General features: G+C 43.8%; 1 protein-coding gene across 5 annotated transcripts in view; it reads left to right on the top strand.

Moving 5' to 3' along the window:
* LOC127431238 (glutamate receptor ionotropic, NMDA 1-like) overlaps nt 1-13,791 on the top strand; it is a 43,695-nt gene that overhangs the window by 17,305 nt on the left and 12,599 nt on the right. For 3 of the 5 annotated variants that reach the window (XM_051681581.1, XM_051681583.1, XM_051681584.1), the window contains 11 exons: nt 3,413-3,499; nt 4,100-4,235; nt 5,008-5,135; nt 5,255-5,419; nt 5,833-5,951; nt 6,381-6,493; nt 6,588-6,736; nt 6,939-7,096; nt 8,041-8,202; nt 8,473-8,582; nt 8,918-9,063. In XM_051681581.1, coding sequence (XP_051537541.1) covers nt 3,413-3,499; nt 4,100-4,235; nt 5,008-5,135; nt 5,255-5,419; nt 5,833-5,951; nt 6,381-6,493; nt 6,588-6,736; nt 6,939-7,096; nt 8,041-8,202; nt 8,473-8,582; nt 8,918-9,063 — 1,473 coding nt within the window. Of the gene's footprint in view, nt 1-3,412; nt 3,500-4,099; nt 4,236-5,007; nt 5,136-5,254; nt 5,420-5,832; nt 5,952-6,380; nt 6,494-6,587; nt 6,737-6,938; nt 7,097-8,040; nt 8,203-8,472; nt 8,583-8,917; nt 9,064-9,600; nt 9,658-13,791 lie in introns of all 5 variants that reach the window. The other 2 variants (XM_051681582.1, XM_051681580.1) reach the window with 1 other exon arrangement.

Genomic DNA, 13,791 nt, shown 5'->3' with positions numbered 1-13,791 from the left:
GTATATATATATATATATATATATATATATATATATATATATATATATATAAAAAATATTTGACTTAATATTGAAAGTAATTGAAGTATTGTTAAAAACATTTGAGTGTTCTATGTATTTTTCTATGTTCTATGTATTGGAGTATTGCACTGTTAGCTTAGCAACATGTTAAATCTGAACTTTATTGAAATCAATTGTAAGTTCAGTCGCTATTTGTGTGGTGCATGGAGTTGCTGACTATATAGAGCATTCCAAATCAGTCACTTATGAGGGTTCATTTCATCTTGGTTAAGACCCTAACAAAAGGATACTGTGGTGGTTATGGTACAGTGATTGTATCAGATAGTTATATCATGGTATTTTGATATTGACCATGGTACTGAAATTCATGTACCATGGTATTTGCATGGTAATCTAAGGTACTTCCAAGAAACCTGGGGTACTACCATGGTATATGTAATAAAAAAAATAAAAAAAATAAAAAAAACATGACAGAACCATGGTTCTTTTTGGAACTTTTCTGTAAGTTGATGCTGTCTTAGAAGGTAGCTGCCTACTGTATTTAGGCAGTAGACAGCGAGTCAGCTCACTAAGTTTTGAAACCGAGCCCATGTCTTTAATTCATATTTTCAAAATATGGATCCTGAATCTTGCATTACTTGCATTACACCACACAAACGTACATTTTATAGAAAACGATATGGCGGTTTCCAGGACTGGGTTTAAATTAAGCCAGGAGAAGGCCTTAATCTAGAATAGCTAATCATGTCTTAAAAAATTGCTTTCTGAAACACAGATTAAGTACTGATTACTAACACCTGGACTATGGAGTCCTGAATTTAAGTAAACAAGATTAATTTAAAACCAACTGTGCTAGTCTGAATTAGCTGGACCAAGGTTGCCTATAAAACATAGAATGGACCCAGAAAAGCCTACAATTGTATGGAACTGGAGAAGCAAATCCAAGGATAACAATGACAGCAGAGAAGGGACTGTGATCAAAAAACTTTACTGAGCATGAGAAAACTATTTTAAAGCAAATAGTTTCAAGACACCCCATCATTGAAAATAAACTGCACACATCAGCTGTGGAATCAAAGAAAAGCAATGCATGGAAATCTATTTGTAAGGAATTCAATGCAAATGAACACATCTACAAAAACTATACAACAACTTCAGGTAAGAATTGTCAGCTTTATTACCTTAATGTTTTGTGAAATCACTGGGTTGACATTACAGTAGTTATTCAATACAGGTGTTGTGGAATAATATCAAAATAAACCTAAAAAAAAACTGCTGCTGAAGCCTGAAGAGAGAGGTTTAAGACTAGCAGAGGACCTGCAAATAAAGATACTGAGCAGTTGGATGAGTTACTGACAGGAATAATGGAGAGCCAGCAACCTTTGGGGAACATCCCTGATAATGACCATCTAGACAGTTCAGATGATGGATCACACAGTATATAAGTACATTTCACTTTGCACTTTTTTTTTTTTTTTCAAACTTTCATTTGCTTCTGTGTCATCTGTGTGAAACATCACATTTATCTGACCATATATATGAACCGTTCTTGTTTCAAGGAGAAAGACATATTGAAAGAACTGAAGAGTTGCGAGGCGGTTTACCCTCCACATTCTCAGAAGCAAGGGTGGCAGTGTCTGCCAGTTCTGGTCACCAGAACAAAAGACTGACTATTTGTGAAAGGCTGGCTATTGAATCATGAACATAAGTTAAAGTATCTTGAGGAGGGGCATGAAATGGAAAATGAAGATACTGCAAGAAGAACTGGAAATGAAGATGGAGAGAAAGATGCAACTATCTCAAATGTCACATCAAGACATGAATCTGTGAATTAAATATTGTTTTATTAACTCATGTTGGATGTTATGGCTGTTTCTGTAACATGCCAGACAAAATATACACTTTTAAAATATATTTTATTTGCTCATTACATGTGAATTTATCTGATCCGAGCAGAAGTATGAAAAGGTAAATGTCAAAAATATCTACTTAAAGTGGCACAATGCAACAGCATCTCTGTATGCAAGTCCCTTCGTCTGCTGTAAATGGTGGTACATTTGGATTGTCATCCTCTTCTGTTGGAGGATCTGGGCATCCATGCTGTTTCAGATTGTTGTGAAGAAGAGCTGTTGACAGTGATGACAGTGCAGCATCTTTTTGGTTTGAACCGAAATGTCTTCCGAGGGCACTGAAAACTACTCTAACAAACATGCACACTACTAGACCCCTATTGTGCATATGAGCCCGGTTGTAGTGCCATTGCTCAGCTGTTGTTGGGTGCAAGTATGGTGTAAACAAGATTCTTATGAGCATACCCACTGTCACCAAGCAATATTCCATTATTATCTCCTCTTTCAAACTGAGTATACATAGATGAGTTAAGTAAATCCAGGAATCAGGAGTCGCACTTTTCCAATGTGCAACAATGATTGAAAACTATCTGGCGAGTGCATACACCTTGGACATTTATGGAAAACCAGTTCTTGCAGTTCCTGTATTCTTATGCATCTGGAGTTGAGGGACGTTTTATGGGAATAATGGTTCTGTCTATGCAGCCTATGATTCCTGGGAAGTTCCCATATTCATGCAATTTTACCTTGTAGTTAGCCTGGGTTGTAGCATCAGGGTAGTTTATGTCCTTTTAATTCCCAAATCGCCCTGCATACTCTGTGAATGACTTGCATACTATTGGTTCACTGACACCACATAAATCCCCAGTTTTTCTATGAAAGGTGCCACATGACAAAAAACTTAAAGTTATGAGCACCTGGAGACAAACAGGCACAGGCTGTCCTCTTTGGGTCACAAATGAAAGCCTGGGTTATATAAGTGAAATAATCTCCAAGGCATTTACTTTATGCATTCGAAAATGATCTCGAGAACTAATTTCATCAAAATGTTGCAAATGGGTCACTTCTGTCGGCAAGAACTTGTGAAGCTGGTGGTACTCGATCTTCACTGACATAGTTCAAGTAATCCATGTGTCGTCTTTGACAAATGACATTAATCTGAAGTAAACCTGCCTCCTGGGAGGTTTAATTTAAGCCTCAATTTAGTCCTGGAGTAGCTCTAATCTTCCTTCAGGAAATCAGTTTAGTAAATTCAGGACTAGGCTAAATCTAGAACTATTTCAAACCATGACTGAGAAAGCAGATTTCTGTTAATCTGGTTTAAAAGGCCGTTTTAGTCTAGGAATAGGCTTAATCTCTGTCTGGGAAACCACCCCAAGGCCTGGACTAAGCTATAATTGTGTCATCATTTTATTCAAAGCCAACTCTGTAATTTCATTTATGGGCATCTAGCCACATTAATTTAGATTATAGGATTAAACAAAGATTATAATGGCTATGAAGAGCCAGCTAATTATTTACTCAAATTTTTGCTTCATTAGGTGGTGATGAATAAACAGAGGAAGATAATTTGGCCCGGAGGTGAAACGGAGAGGCCGAGAGGATTCCAGATGTCAACCAGATTAAAGGTACAGAGTTTACTCCCTATACAAGGTTTATAATACCTGGAGAGAGTTATCTGTTAGCATTTATGTTCATCTCAGTGGCAGTTGCTCAGCTAGTGCATTCCCCCAATCCACTAAACTATAAATGTCATGTGACTTAACACTCTGGAGCCACAGGACAATGATGCCTATGGCACCACAGGAACACGCACAGTCCCAAGGCCTTCAGTAGCGACTATCCTGAGCTGTCAAAGGCTGCACAATATAAGAGTATATTAAATATTAGAATAAAAAATAAAAATAAGTCATTTTCAAGCTTTTAAAAGCCCTCAATTTTAACTCACAGACAATACATCTATAAGATAATGAAATATAATTAAAAAAAACATACATATTCAGAAAGAACAGATTGCTTCTTTTGAATTGCTGTGAGTGGAGAAAGTTACGCCTTGCTTTATTGGTGTACTTACAGCATCTACCAGTAGGGACTAACTGTACTATGCTAAATAGCATTGTCCCTAAATGTATCCCGAATTAAGGGTTGAAGATCTATTGAAAGAAGTTACAACAACACTCTTGGTGTCACACAGGGCAGTAAAACCAAATTCTGTCCATCTATTGCAGATAGTGACCATTCATCAGGAACCGTTTGTGTATGTGAAGCCAACTACGCTGGATGGAACCTGCAAAGAAGAGTACACACCTAATGGAGTCTTAATTAAAAAGGTGATCTGCACTGGACCAAATGAGACCATCCCAGGTAACACACCAGGGACGTTTATATTGTCACTGTGCTTTTCTACATACGCCATCTGGAGATACATACATACATATATATGCAGAAGGTATTTATATATGTATGAATGTAGCAAGTGTGCAAGCGTGATCATGGCTATGGGCAAGTGTGTCTGTATGTTTGAGGGAAAGTAACTGCATATTAATGCAGATTTTGTGTGTGTTTGATGCTGTAAGTGTGCGGCCATTTCTGCTTATTGCAAAATGTGTGTGCATGAGCTGGTTGTTTGCAAACGACGTGTTTTGGCTTCCATTGTGGCATTCTGCTTTGAGTGTGGTGACATACAGCTGTGGGTGTGCCTTATGTTGCAGCCTATATAAGTTGCAGGTAAAGTGTGAATGTCGTTATAGAAGGATTGTGTGTACCTATTTTAGATCCTGGTGAAAGTACATCTATTTTGACTGCAAGTGTTGTGGTCAGTACAGCTTTAATTCAGCCAGAACCACAGATGAATTGGAAAATAATTCATAAAGCTTGTTAATATTTTTTTAGTTATCATCTAAAAAATATATATGGCTGGCTGAGAAGCAGAGCTAAAGTTGAATTTATGGAAATTAAATTGATCAGACCTCAATGACGTTGCCATCTAAAATAAAAAACACACAATCTGTAAATGAGCAAGTGATTTTAGCATTGTGGTGAGTGGATTGAGAGTGGTGCACTTTCAAATATTCATATTTCCAGATCTACTTTTGTCAGATGGAATGAAATTTCACCTTTTCCGGTTTGGTTACAGGACGCCCAATAGTTCCCCAATGTTGTTATGGATTTTGCGTTGACCTTCTGATCAAGCTGGCGATGACCATGAACTTCACCTATGAAGTGCACCTAGTGGCAGATGGAAAATTCGGAACACAGGAAAGAGTCAGTTCAGTTTCACATTGTCTCAGGCTAAAGCAATAGAAACATTTGTGTTACATGAAATGTTCATGTGACAAATTACATAGCTTTGTTTATCATTAAGATAATTTTTTTGGTATCAGGTGAATAACAGTAACAAGAAGGAATGGAATGGCATGATGGGTGAGCTCCTGGGTGGTCTTGCAGATATGATTGTTGCTCCATTGACGATTAACAATGAACGAGCCCAGTACATAGAATTCTCCAAGCCTTTCAAATACCAAGGACTCACTATCCTCGTGAAAAAGGTAAATCAAAATAATGCTTCCTTGAGGTCCAGAAATAGGTCCAGAATTCAGAACCCATTGTTCTACATAAAGTGCAGTATTACGTACCGAGTCAGTCAGTACATTTACATGCACAGTTATAATTGAGCTACAGCAGGTTGTTGCGTAGTTGAGCTACAGTTTTCATCTGTCTGTCCAAGTGTTCATGACACAATGTGTAAATGAATATTTGAAGGAATAAAAATTTCAAAAGTTCACTGTTCCCCGTTTTTCATCATTCTATATGTTTAAGAATGCTCAGCTTCTTCAGCTGCAACAACTTTATTGCTGTCTCCTCATCTGTCCAAAAATGTATGTTCCTTTTACAGAGCATTTAAACATACTGACTGAAATGTGCTAAATATTTGTGAGTGAACATGTACTGTGTGTTTCAGGAAATTCCTCGTAGTACGCTGGACTCGTTCATGCAGCCATTCCAAAGCACACTGTGGCTACTGGTGGGTCTATCGGTGCATGTGGTGGCGGTGATGCTTTACCTACTAGACCGGTTCAGGTACAAGAAACGTTGGGTTGAGAGAGTGGCTAGCTGTTCCATGTGGGGTGTCCATGGGGTGGCTGTGTGAGCTTATTGTTTGTTCTGTCTTTTTTGATAGTTGGTTTCACTCTTTTGGAGCCATGCAGCACATTTTTTGCAGGATGTCTCCAAGTACATGAGAGTCATTATCATGTGTCATATTCAGTGTCATATAGGTGGGGAAGGTTGTGTGGCTGCACTTTGTGAGCCTGGTCTCTTTTCCTGTCTGCTCTCCATCTCTTTGCCTTACTTCAACATCCTTGATTATTCTGTCTGTGCCCATTTTGGTCAATGCAAAATGATTTAAGAATATCTTTCCCATTGGGAGACTGAAGTATTGGTTTGAAGGCCACTTGGGTAGTCTTGGGCCTATTCTCACCATGTTCGTTGTCTTGCCTGTTTTCCCAGCCCATTTGGAAGGTTTAAAGTAAACAGCGAAGAAGAAGAGGAGGATGCCCTCACATTATCTTCAGCTATGTGGTTTTCCTGGGGAGTCTTGTTGAACTCTGGAATTGGAGAAGGTGTTGTGAAAGTCAAATGCTATTTATGATCATGTTAAATGACTAAAAAGGATATTTTAAACAGATTTATTTTACATAAGTATATGTTATCCAGGTGCCCCACGTAGTTTTTCAGCAAGAATTCTGGGAATGGTGTGGGCTGGCTTCGCTATGATCATAGTAGCCTCTTATACTGCCAACCTGGCTGCCTTTCTGGTGTTGGACCGGCCTGAGGAGCGCATCACCGGCATCAACGACCCAAGGGTATGCTTTTCAAATTCAATAATTTTTCAGTTGAACAAGCATTGATTATGTTACATTTACACTTCTCGTTCACACTGGAATGGCATTTTCCTTTCAAAGAAAAACATATTAGTGTGGAGATGGTCTAAGCTGGACCTTTCAGCTGTTTTCCTTTTATGAACTGTAATGTGAGCTTTCTTCTGTACAATTCTTTTGTTTCCAGCTGAGGAACCCATCAGACAAGTTCATCTATGCCACAGTAAAGCAGAGTTCGGTGGATATTTACTTCCGCCGTCAGGTTGAACTGAGCACCATGTACCGCCACATGGAGAAGCATAACTACGAGAGTGCCGCTGAAGCCATCCAGGCTGTTCGGGACAAGTGAGTCCCTGTAGGGTAGACACCAGCAGGTCTGGCCCCATGGTCAGTCAGTCAGTCAGTTAGTCTTAAGGGTCCTGGGCCTGCAGATCACAGGCATATACACTTCCGGTCAAAACTTTTGAAACACTTGACTGAAATGTTTCTCATGATCTTAAAAATCTTTTGATCTGAAGGCATATGCTTAAATGTTTGAAATTAGTTTTGTAGACAAAAATATAATTGTGCCACCATATTAATTTATTTCATTACAAAACTAAAATGTAATTAAATTTTTTTTTTTTTTTTTTAATTGATGACTTGGACCAAATAATAAAGAAAAGCAGCCAATAAGTGCCCAACATAGATGGAAACTCCTTCAATACGGTTTAAAAAGCATCCAAGGGTGATACCTCAAGAAGTTGGTTTAGAAAATGTCAAGAGTACATGTCTCCAAATTCTAGGCAAAGGGTGACTACTTTTGAAATATAACAGTTTTTTTGTTTTTTTTGGATTTTGTTTAGTCACAACATAATTCCCATAGTTCCATTTATGTTATTCCATAGTTTTGATGACTTTACTATTATTCTAAAATGTGAAGAAAAAAAATATAATAAATAATAAGTGTTTCAAAACATTTGACTGGTAGTGTATATCAGTGCCAGCACTTACTGCGCTGACCTGTGACCCTGGCCCATAACTCAGCCCAGATTTGACCAAACATAAATATTTTAACAATTAGCTGAAGAACTCCTCTTTCAGGTTTTCTGCAAAAACGTCATTCTGGGAATCCAATGTGGGACAAAGCTCCACCCGTCCGGCATTGGATTTCATTTGCTTTTGATTTCTGGTAACAAAAGCTGCTCAAGACGGGTGGGTGGGTGCCACAAGTGTGTTGTTTCTCACTGTACTGTTGCACCATAACCCCCCACCCTTCCCGTCCTCCTCCCTTCCCCCTGCCCCCACAGCAAGCTGCATGCTTTCATCTGGGACTCTGCGGTGCTGGAGTTTGAAGCCTCGCAGAAGTGTGACCTGGTGACCACGGGAGAGCTGTTTTTCCGTTCGGGCTTTGGCATAGGCATGCGCAAGGACAGCCCCTGGAAACAGAATGTGTCCCTGGCTATTCTCAGGTCTGTCCCAGCCAAAGCAGCATATTGTACGCTTTTGTATAGTTTTATGTTGTACAACAAATCTCACCATTTGACCCTTACTCGTCATCTCTCTCTGTGTATTTCCCTGCTTCCCTCTGTTGTCTAATGGTTACTAGTATGTACTGTTTATGTGTTTTTGTGTACATGCTAGAGGTTGTGACTTTTCTGTGGGATTTTTCAGTACCTTCTACCAATAGCAACGTATTAACGTTTGAACTTCTTTTCCTGCTCCCCACCACCCTGTTGCAGTTCCCATGAGAATGGCTTCATGGAGGACCTAGATAAAACCTGGGTGAGATACCAGGAATGTGACTCAAGAAGCAATGCCCCAGCCACACTCACTTTTGAGAATATGGCAGGTATGGTCCACTCATAGGTACCGAGTAACCTAAAAGAGATTGGACAAAAAAGGACTGTAGGTAAGGTATTGGGGCCTTTTTTTGTCCAATGCCTTTAGATGTCATTTTAACGCTCACCTGTGTTGGTGCTCACATTCTTAACAAGCTCATTGACATTTAACATCCATCTATTTTGCATGGTGTTCAGCAGCAGGCCCTAAATATATGGGTGATACATGTAGGACTCCATCACACAGAGGCTTCACCCCGTTCAGCTCATCTGTGGGTTAATTAAAAAAATATGGTGTCACCTCTGTGAATTGTCTGACAATTCTATTCATCCGTCCTATTCACAGGTGTCTTCATGCTAGTCGCTGGTGGCATTGCAGCAGGGATCTTCCTCATCTTCATTGAGATTGCGTACAAGCGCCATAAAGACGCCCGCAGGAAGCAGATGCAGCTAGCCTTTGCGGCCGTCAATGTTTGGAGGAAGAACCTACAGGTAAGGTCTCCCCCCTACAACACAAGATGTAAAAATAAGGGTGAAAATGAGGGACTGGCCACCCAACAGACTTTAACAAAGGAACAATTTTTGTCAAGGGGCTTTAGGTCACAAGCTCTTTCTTTGCACCTCTCTTAAAAACAGATCCTCAGGTACACACTTCTTATTAATGTCCGCATATTTTTCCTGGGTTTCCAATAGGGCCAATAGAGAACAAACAGCCTCTGCCCAATTTCCAGGGCTGATCTGGGATTGTCCACCCTGCTAAGCTTAAACCAGCCTAAAAAACATCTTAAGCCAGTTTTGGTGGTCTTAGCTGGTTTAGATGGTCCCAGCCTGACCAGCTGGGAAGGGCCCAAAACCCTTTTAAAACCAGAATACCAGATGAACCTGACTAGGCTGGGAGAACAGCATAGACTAGCAAACCACACTAGGCTGTTTACATTTTTTTTATTTATTTTTTTTTATTTTTTTTATTTTTTTAAGCAGGGCAGTCTGCTCTGGTTCAATCAGCCTCCTTCTTGTCTGTCCCAACAGGACAATAAAGACAGCTCAGGGAGTCAAGCTGTGGGTGCGGCTGGGACTCCATCTTTAGTATGTAAAACAATCTGATCCATCTTGTTGCTACATCATCCTTGCTACGCGAAACAGTATATTTAAAATAGCTGATATGCTTAGTTATTCATCCCAATGTGAATCTGCTTTCATGGCATGAACCATGAAAATATTTAAAGTGCCCTAGTTTATGCAGTACAGTTTGACACATATAAAAATTATGGAGGCAGCCAAATTGAAGTGCTTAGGGTAGTTAGTGAGTCGATGTTTAAAGTGAAGTGGAATGCAGCCCTATTGGGTCTGTGATATTTGGTGGCAGGTGGGGCATAAGGAAATGAGGCCGTGAGAGCCTCAAGATGCTTTTTTATTCAAAATGGCAAAAGGTCATCACTTCTGCCATAAAATAAACAGCAGTGGCTGTGACAGGTAAGATCACAGTCACTTGTCTTTGTCAGCAGGTCAGTATCAGTGTTTGTCATCTGCCTCACACAATTACTTGTAAATACTGTACATACAAAGACAATTATACATGTAGGCTCTTATGGAGAAAGGATAAGCAAGCACAAGTCCAATATACTTAAGTCAACATTAAATCAAAACTGACCCTATTTACTTTCTAAATCCATGTTCCTGGTCTTATAGTGAATGATTCATTGGAGCACATTATTCCAAAGAAAAAAGTTTGCCTCTGTGATCTTTCATCAAAATGGAATGACTTGCTCTACCTCTAAAATGACTTAACTTTTCAAATGATTCACCAAGCCCTCTTACTTTTCAACCCATCCCCTCCAACCACCTGTCATATAGTGACCACTTTTCATGATGTGATCAATTCTCAAATGGATAAAATCAAGTTTTTCATATTGAATATACTGTTCCCTATCTGTCACCCACTTGACGTTGTGTCGATGTAGTGACACTAGGGGTCGCCCTTGGGAGCCCAAAACACCTCTGATTTTTGAGAAAAGGCCAATGGGAATTGGTGAGTGGAATTTGCATGCCACTCCCCCGGACATACAGGTATAAAAGGAGCTGGCTCGCAACCACTCGTTCAGATTTTTACTTCGGAGCTTAGCGGTGTTGATGTATTCTACCGCCTCTGTAGAAAGCAAGCGATTGGATTTCATGGCGTATCACAGCGGTTTCTCCCCCTCTCGCACAGATAAGTGCAGAGAACGCCCCTGGGCGCTTCGACAGCGCGTGTTGAGCGCTAAAAGAGTATATTTCTCCCTAAAAGAGTATATATTCCCTAAAAAAGTGAGCACTGGCGGAAAGCGTCTTTTTAAAGATGCCTTTCCGGTTATGTGCAGTTCCTGGTTGTGGTCATTATCTCTCCGCTTCCGATGGTCATGATCGCTGCCTTAGGTGTCTGGGCTCCAGACACGCTGAGACAGCGTTTGTGGATGGTTCATGTCCGCACTGCGAGAGCATGACCATGGCCATGTTGCGATTAACGGTTTTCTTTCCTCAGAGGGCAAGCCGCTCCAGCTGCTCCCCGCCCCGGTTCTTCTGCCCGCGGGCACATGACCGCAACGGTTAGCGCTGGAGGCGATTTGGGGACTTCAATGGGAGTAAATCTGCTGGGTAAATCCGACCTCCCACTCCCCAGCATGCTCGTGTGCCCGGTTGAGTTCTGGGATGAGTCAGGCGGCCCACCTCACAGCAGGTTTGACCTCTCATTCGGCGCTCAGGAGGAGGATGAGATCTCGATAGCAGCATCGGAGAGCAGGCTGCTTCAGTCCGATGCGGAGCACTCGGCTGGGCTTCCGCCTTCAGGTGTGGTCACCCAGTCTGAGGCTGACGCCGAGCTGATGGCCATGCTTGCCTGGGCTGCCGCGAACGTCGGGCTAGAGTGGAACCCTCCACCATGCCCTGAAACCTCGTGGCTTGATGATTGGGTCCTGGGCTCGAAGTGCCGCTCACAGCCGCGCCCCAGTCCCTTTCTTCCCGGAAGTGTATGAGGAGCTCATGAGGTCGTGGCGGGCACCTTTCACTGCCTGGACCCGGTCTCTGAGCTCCTCCGCTCTCACTACCCTCAATGGTGGGGCTGCCAGGGGGTACTCGGCGATTCCCCAGGTGGATAAGGTGGTTACGGTGCACCTGTGCCCGCAAAACGCCGCCACCTGGTGGAGCCATCCGAGACTCCCGTCCAGGGCCTGTAGGTTTGAGACGTCACTGGCGACTAAGGCCTACGGTGCCCCTGGACAGGCCACCTCCACCCTGCACTGCATGGCTCTCCTGAAAGTGCACCAAGCCAAGGTACTGAGAGAACTGCACAAGGATAGTTCTGACCCAGAATTAATGCAGGAGCTGTGCTCAGTGACCGATCTTGCCCTCCAGGCGACGAAGGTCACAGCGCAGACTCTCGGGCAGGCGATGTCCACATTCGTGGTCCAGGAACACCACCTATGGCTCAACTTGGTCGAGATGAGGGAGGCTGATAAGGTATGGTTCCTTGACACCCCCGTCACCCAGGCTGGCCTATTTGGCGACACCATCGAGGACAGTTCTCAGTGGTCAGGAAGCAGACGGAGGCCATCCAGCATATCCTGCCTGGCGCGGATCAAGATCATGTACCCCGTCACCTGGGGTTTCCCCCTGCGGCAACGGCCCCAGCATAGAGCCCCCCGCAGGAAGCAGACATCCCCCGTCTCACAGCCCGCCACCAAGAACCCGAGGAAGGCTTCTGGCACACCTGAGATGGGCGACCCAGGCACATGGAGACCCACTGCAAGCCTAGAGATGGTAAGCAGACCACTCCATCCCCCGGTGGAGGGCCGGGAGGAGAATCCTTTGTTGCGTTTTCTTTGATTTTGCCCCATGCCCAAAAGGCTGCGGTAACCACATTTTCAGAAAAGGAGCTGTTTCCTCATTTCCTGGGTCACACACCCAGTGTTTATGGCTGTCGTTAATGCAATTGCCAGACACAGCACATTTATGGCTGGCACGACGCTGCAGAGGCAGCACAACACACCCACGCCCGAGCGATTGTGATGGATTATGAGTACGGTTCCCTCCTCCCCCGTTGCTGACCAGTCCTATGGTGGGTACCCAGAGCCAGGTAAGTGCTTCGATGTCCCCAGACTCAGCACGGCCACGAGTTCAGGGTCCGAGCCCCCTCTGGCTCCGCCCTGCCGTGAGGTCCCACCCGCCGGTACATCCGACGTGATTGTCTCCTTGGTCCCCCTTGCCCGGAGCTTGGGGCCATGGCTTGCGCTCCCCAACCCGTCGTGATGGCTGACTGGGACCGTTCGACTCGGCTATGCGATTCAGTTCGCCAGGCACCCACCCGGGTTCTGTGGCGTCCATTTTACCTCAAGTGCAGGTCAAGAACGCCGCTGCCCTGCGAGCGGAGATCGCGTCCCTTCTGCGTATGGATGCGGTAGAGCCTGTCCCTCCAGCTGAGATGAAGAAGGGTTCTATGGCCCCTACTTCATCGTACCAAGGAAAGGCGGTGGGTTGCATAGACTCCCGTTCAAGATGCTGATGCGGAAACGCATTTTAGCGAGCGTCCAGCATCAGGATTGGTTTGTGGCGGTAGACCTGAAGGATGCATACTTCAGCGTCTCGGTTTCTTCAGCCTCCCTTTCGGTCGGTCCGTCGCCTCGCGTCTTCGCGGAAGTCGCAGAGGCAGCCCTTGCCCCGCTAAGGGAAGTTGGCATCCACATCCTCAACTGTCTCGATGACTGGCTGGCTCTAGCTCACTCTTGAGACTTGTTGTGTGCCTGGTGCTCAGGCACTTCAGCCGGTTGGAGCTTTGGGTCAACTGGGGGAAAAGCAGCTCTCCCCAGTACAGAGCATCTCTTTTCTCGGGTTGGAGTTAGACTCAGTCTCTATGATGGTGTGCCTCACGAGCGAGCGCACGCAGTCAGTGCTGAACTGCCTGAAGTTGTTCAGGCGGAGCACAGCGGTCCCACTGAAGCATTTTCAGAGGCTCCTGGGGCATATGGCATCCTCGACGGCAGTCACGCCGCTCGGGTCGATGCATATGAGACGTCAGACTCGAGTCACGAGATGGGCATGGCGCCACAGCACACATCGCGTGGTCATCACGCAGATCTGCCACTACTTGTTCAGCCCTTGGACGGGCCTTGCATTCCTGTGGGCAGGAGTCCCCTTAGAGCAAGTACCCCAGGCATGTCGTGGTTACGACAGACGCCTCCGAGCATGGCT

Source organism: Myxocyprinus asiaticus, chromosome 40 (assembly GCF_019703515.2).
Source record: "Myxocyprinus asiaticus isolate MX2 ecotype Aquarium Trade chromosome 40, UBuf_Myxa_2, whole genome shotgun sequence".
Classification (NCBI taxonomy): Eukaryota; Metazoa; Chordata; class Actinopteri; order Cypriniformes; family Catostomidae; genus Myxocyprinus; species Myxocyprinus asiaticus.
The sequence above is the reverse complement of the archived record's forward strand: the minus strand, read 5'-3'. Positions and strand labels throughout refer to the sequence as shown.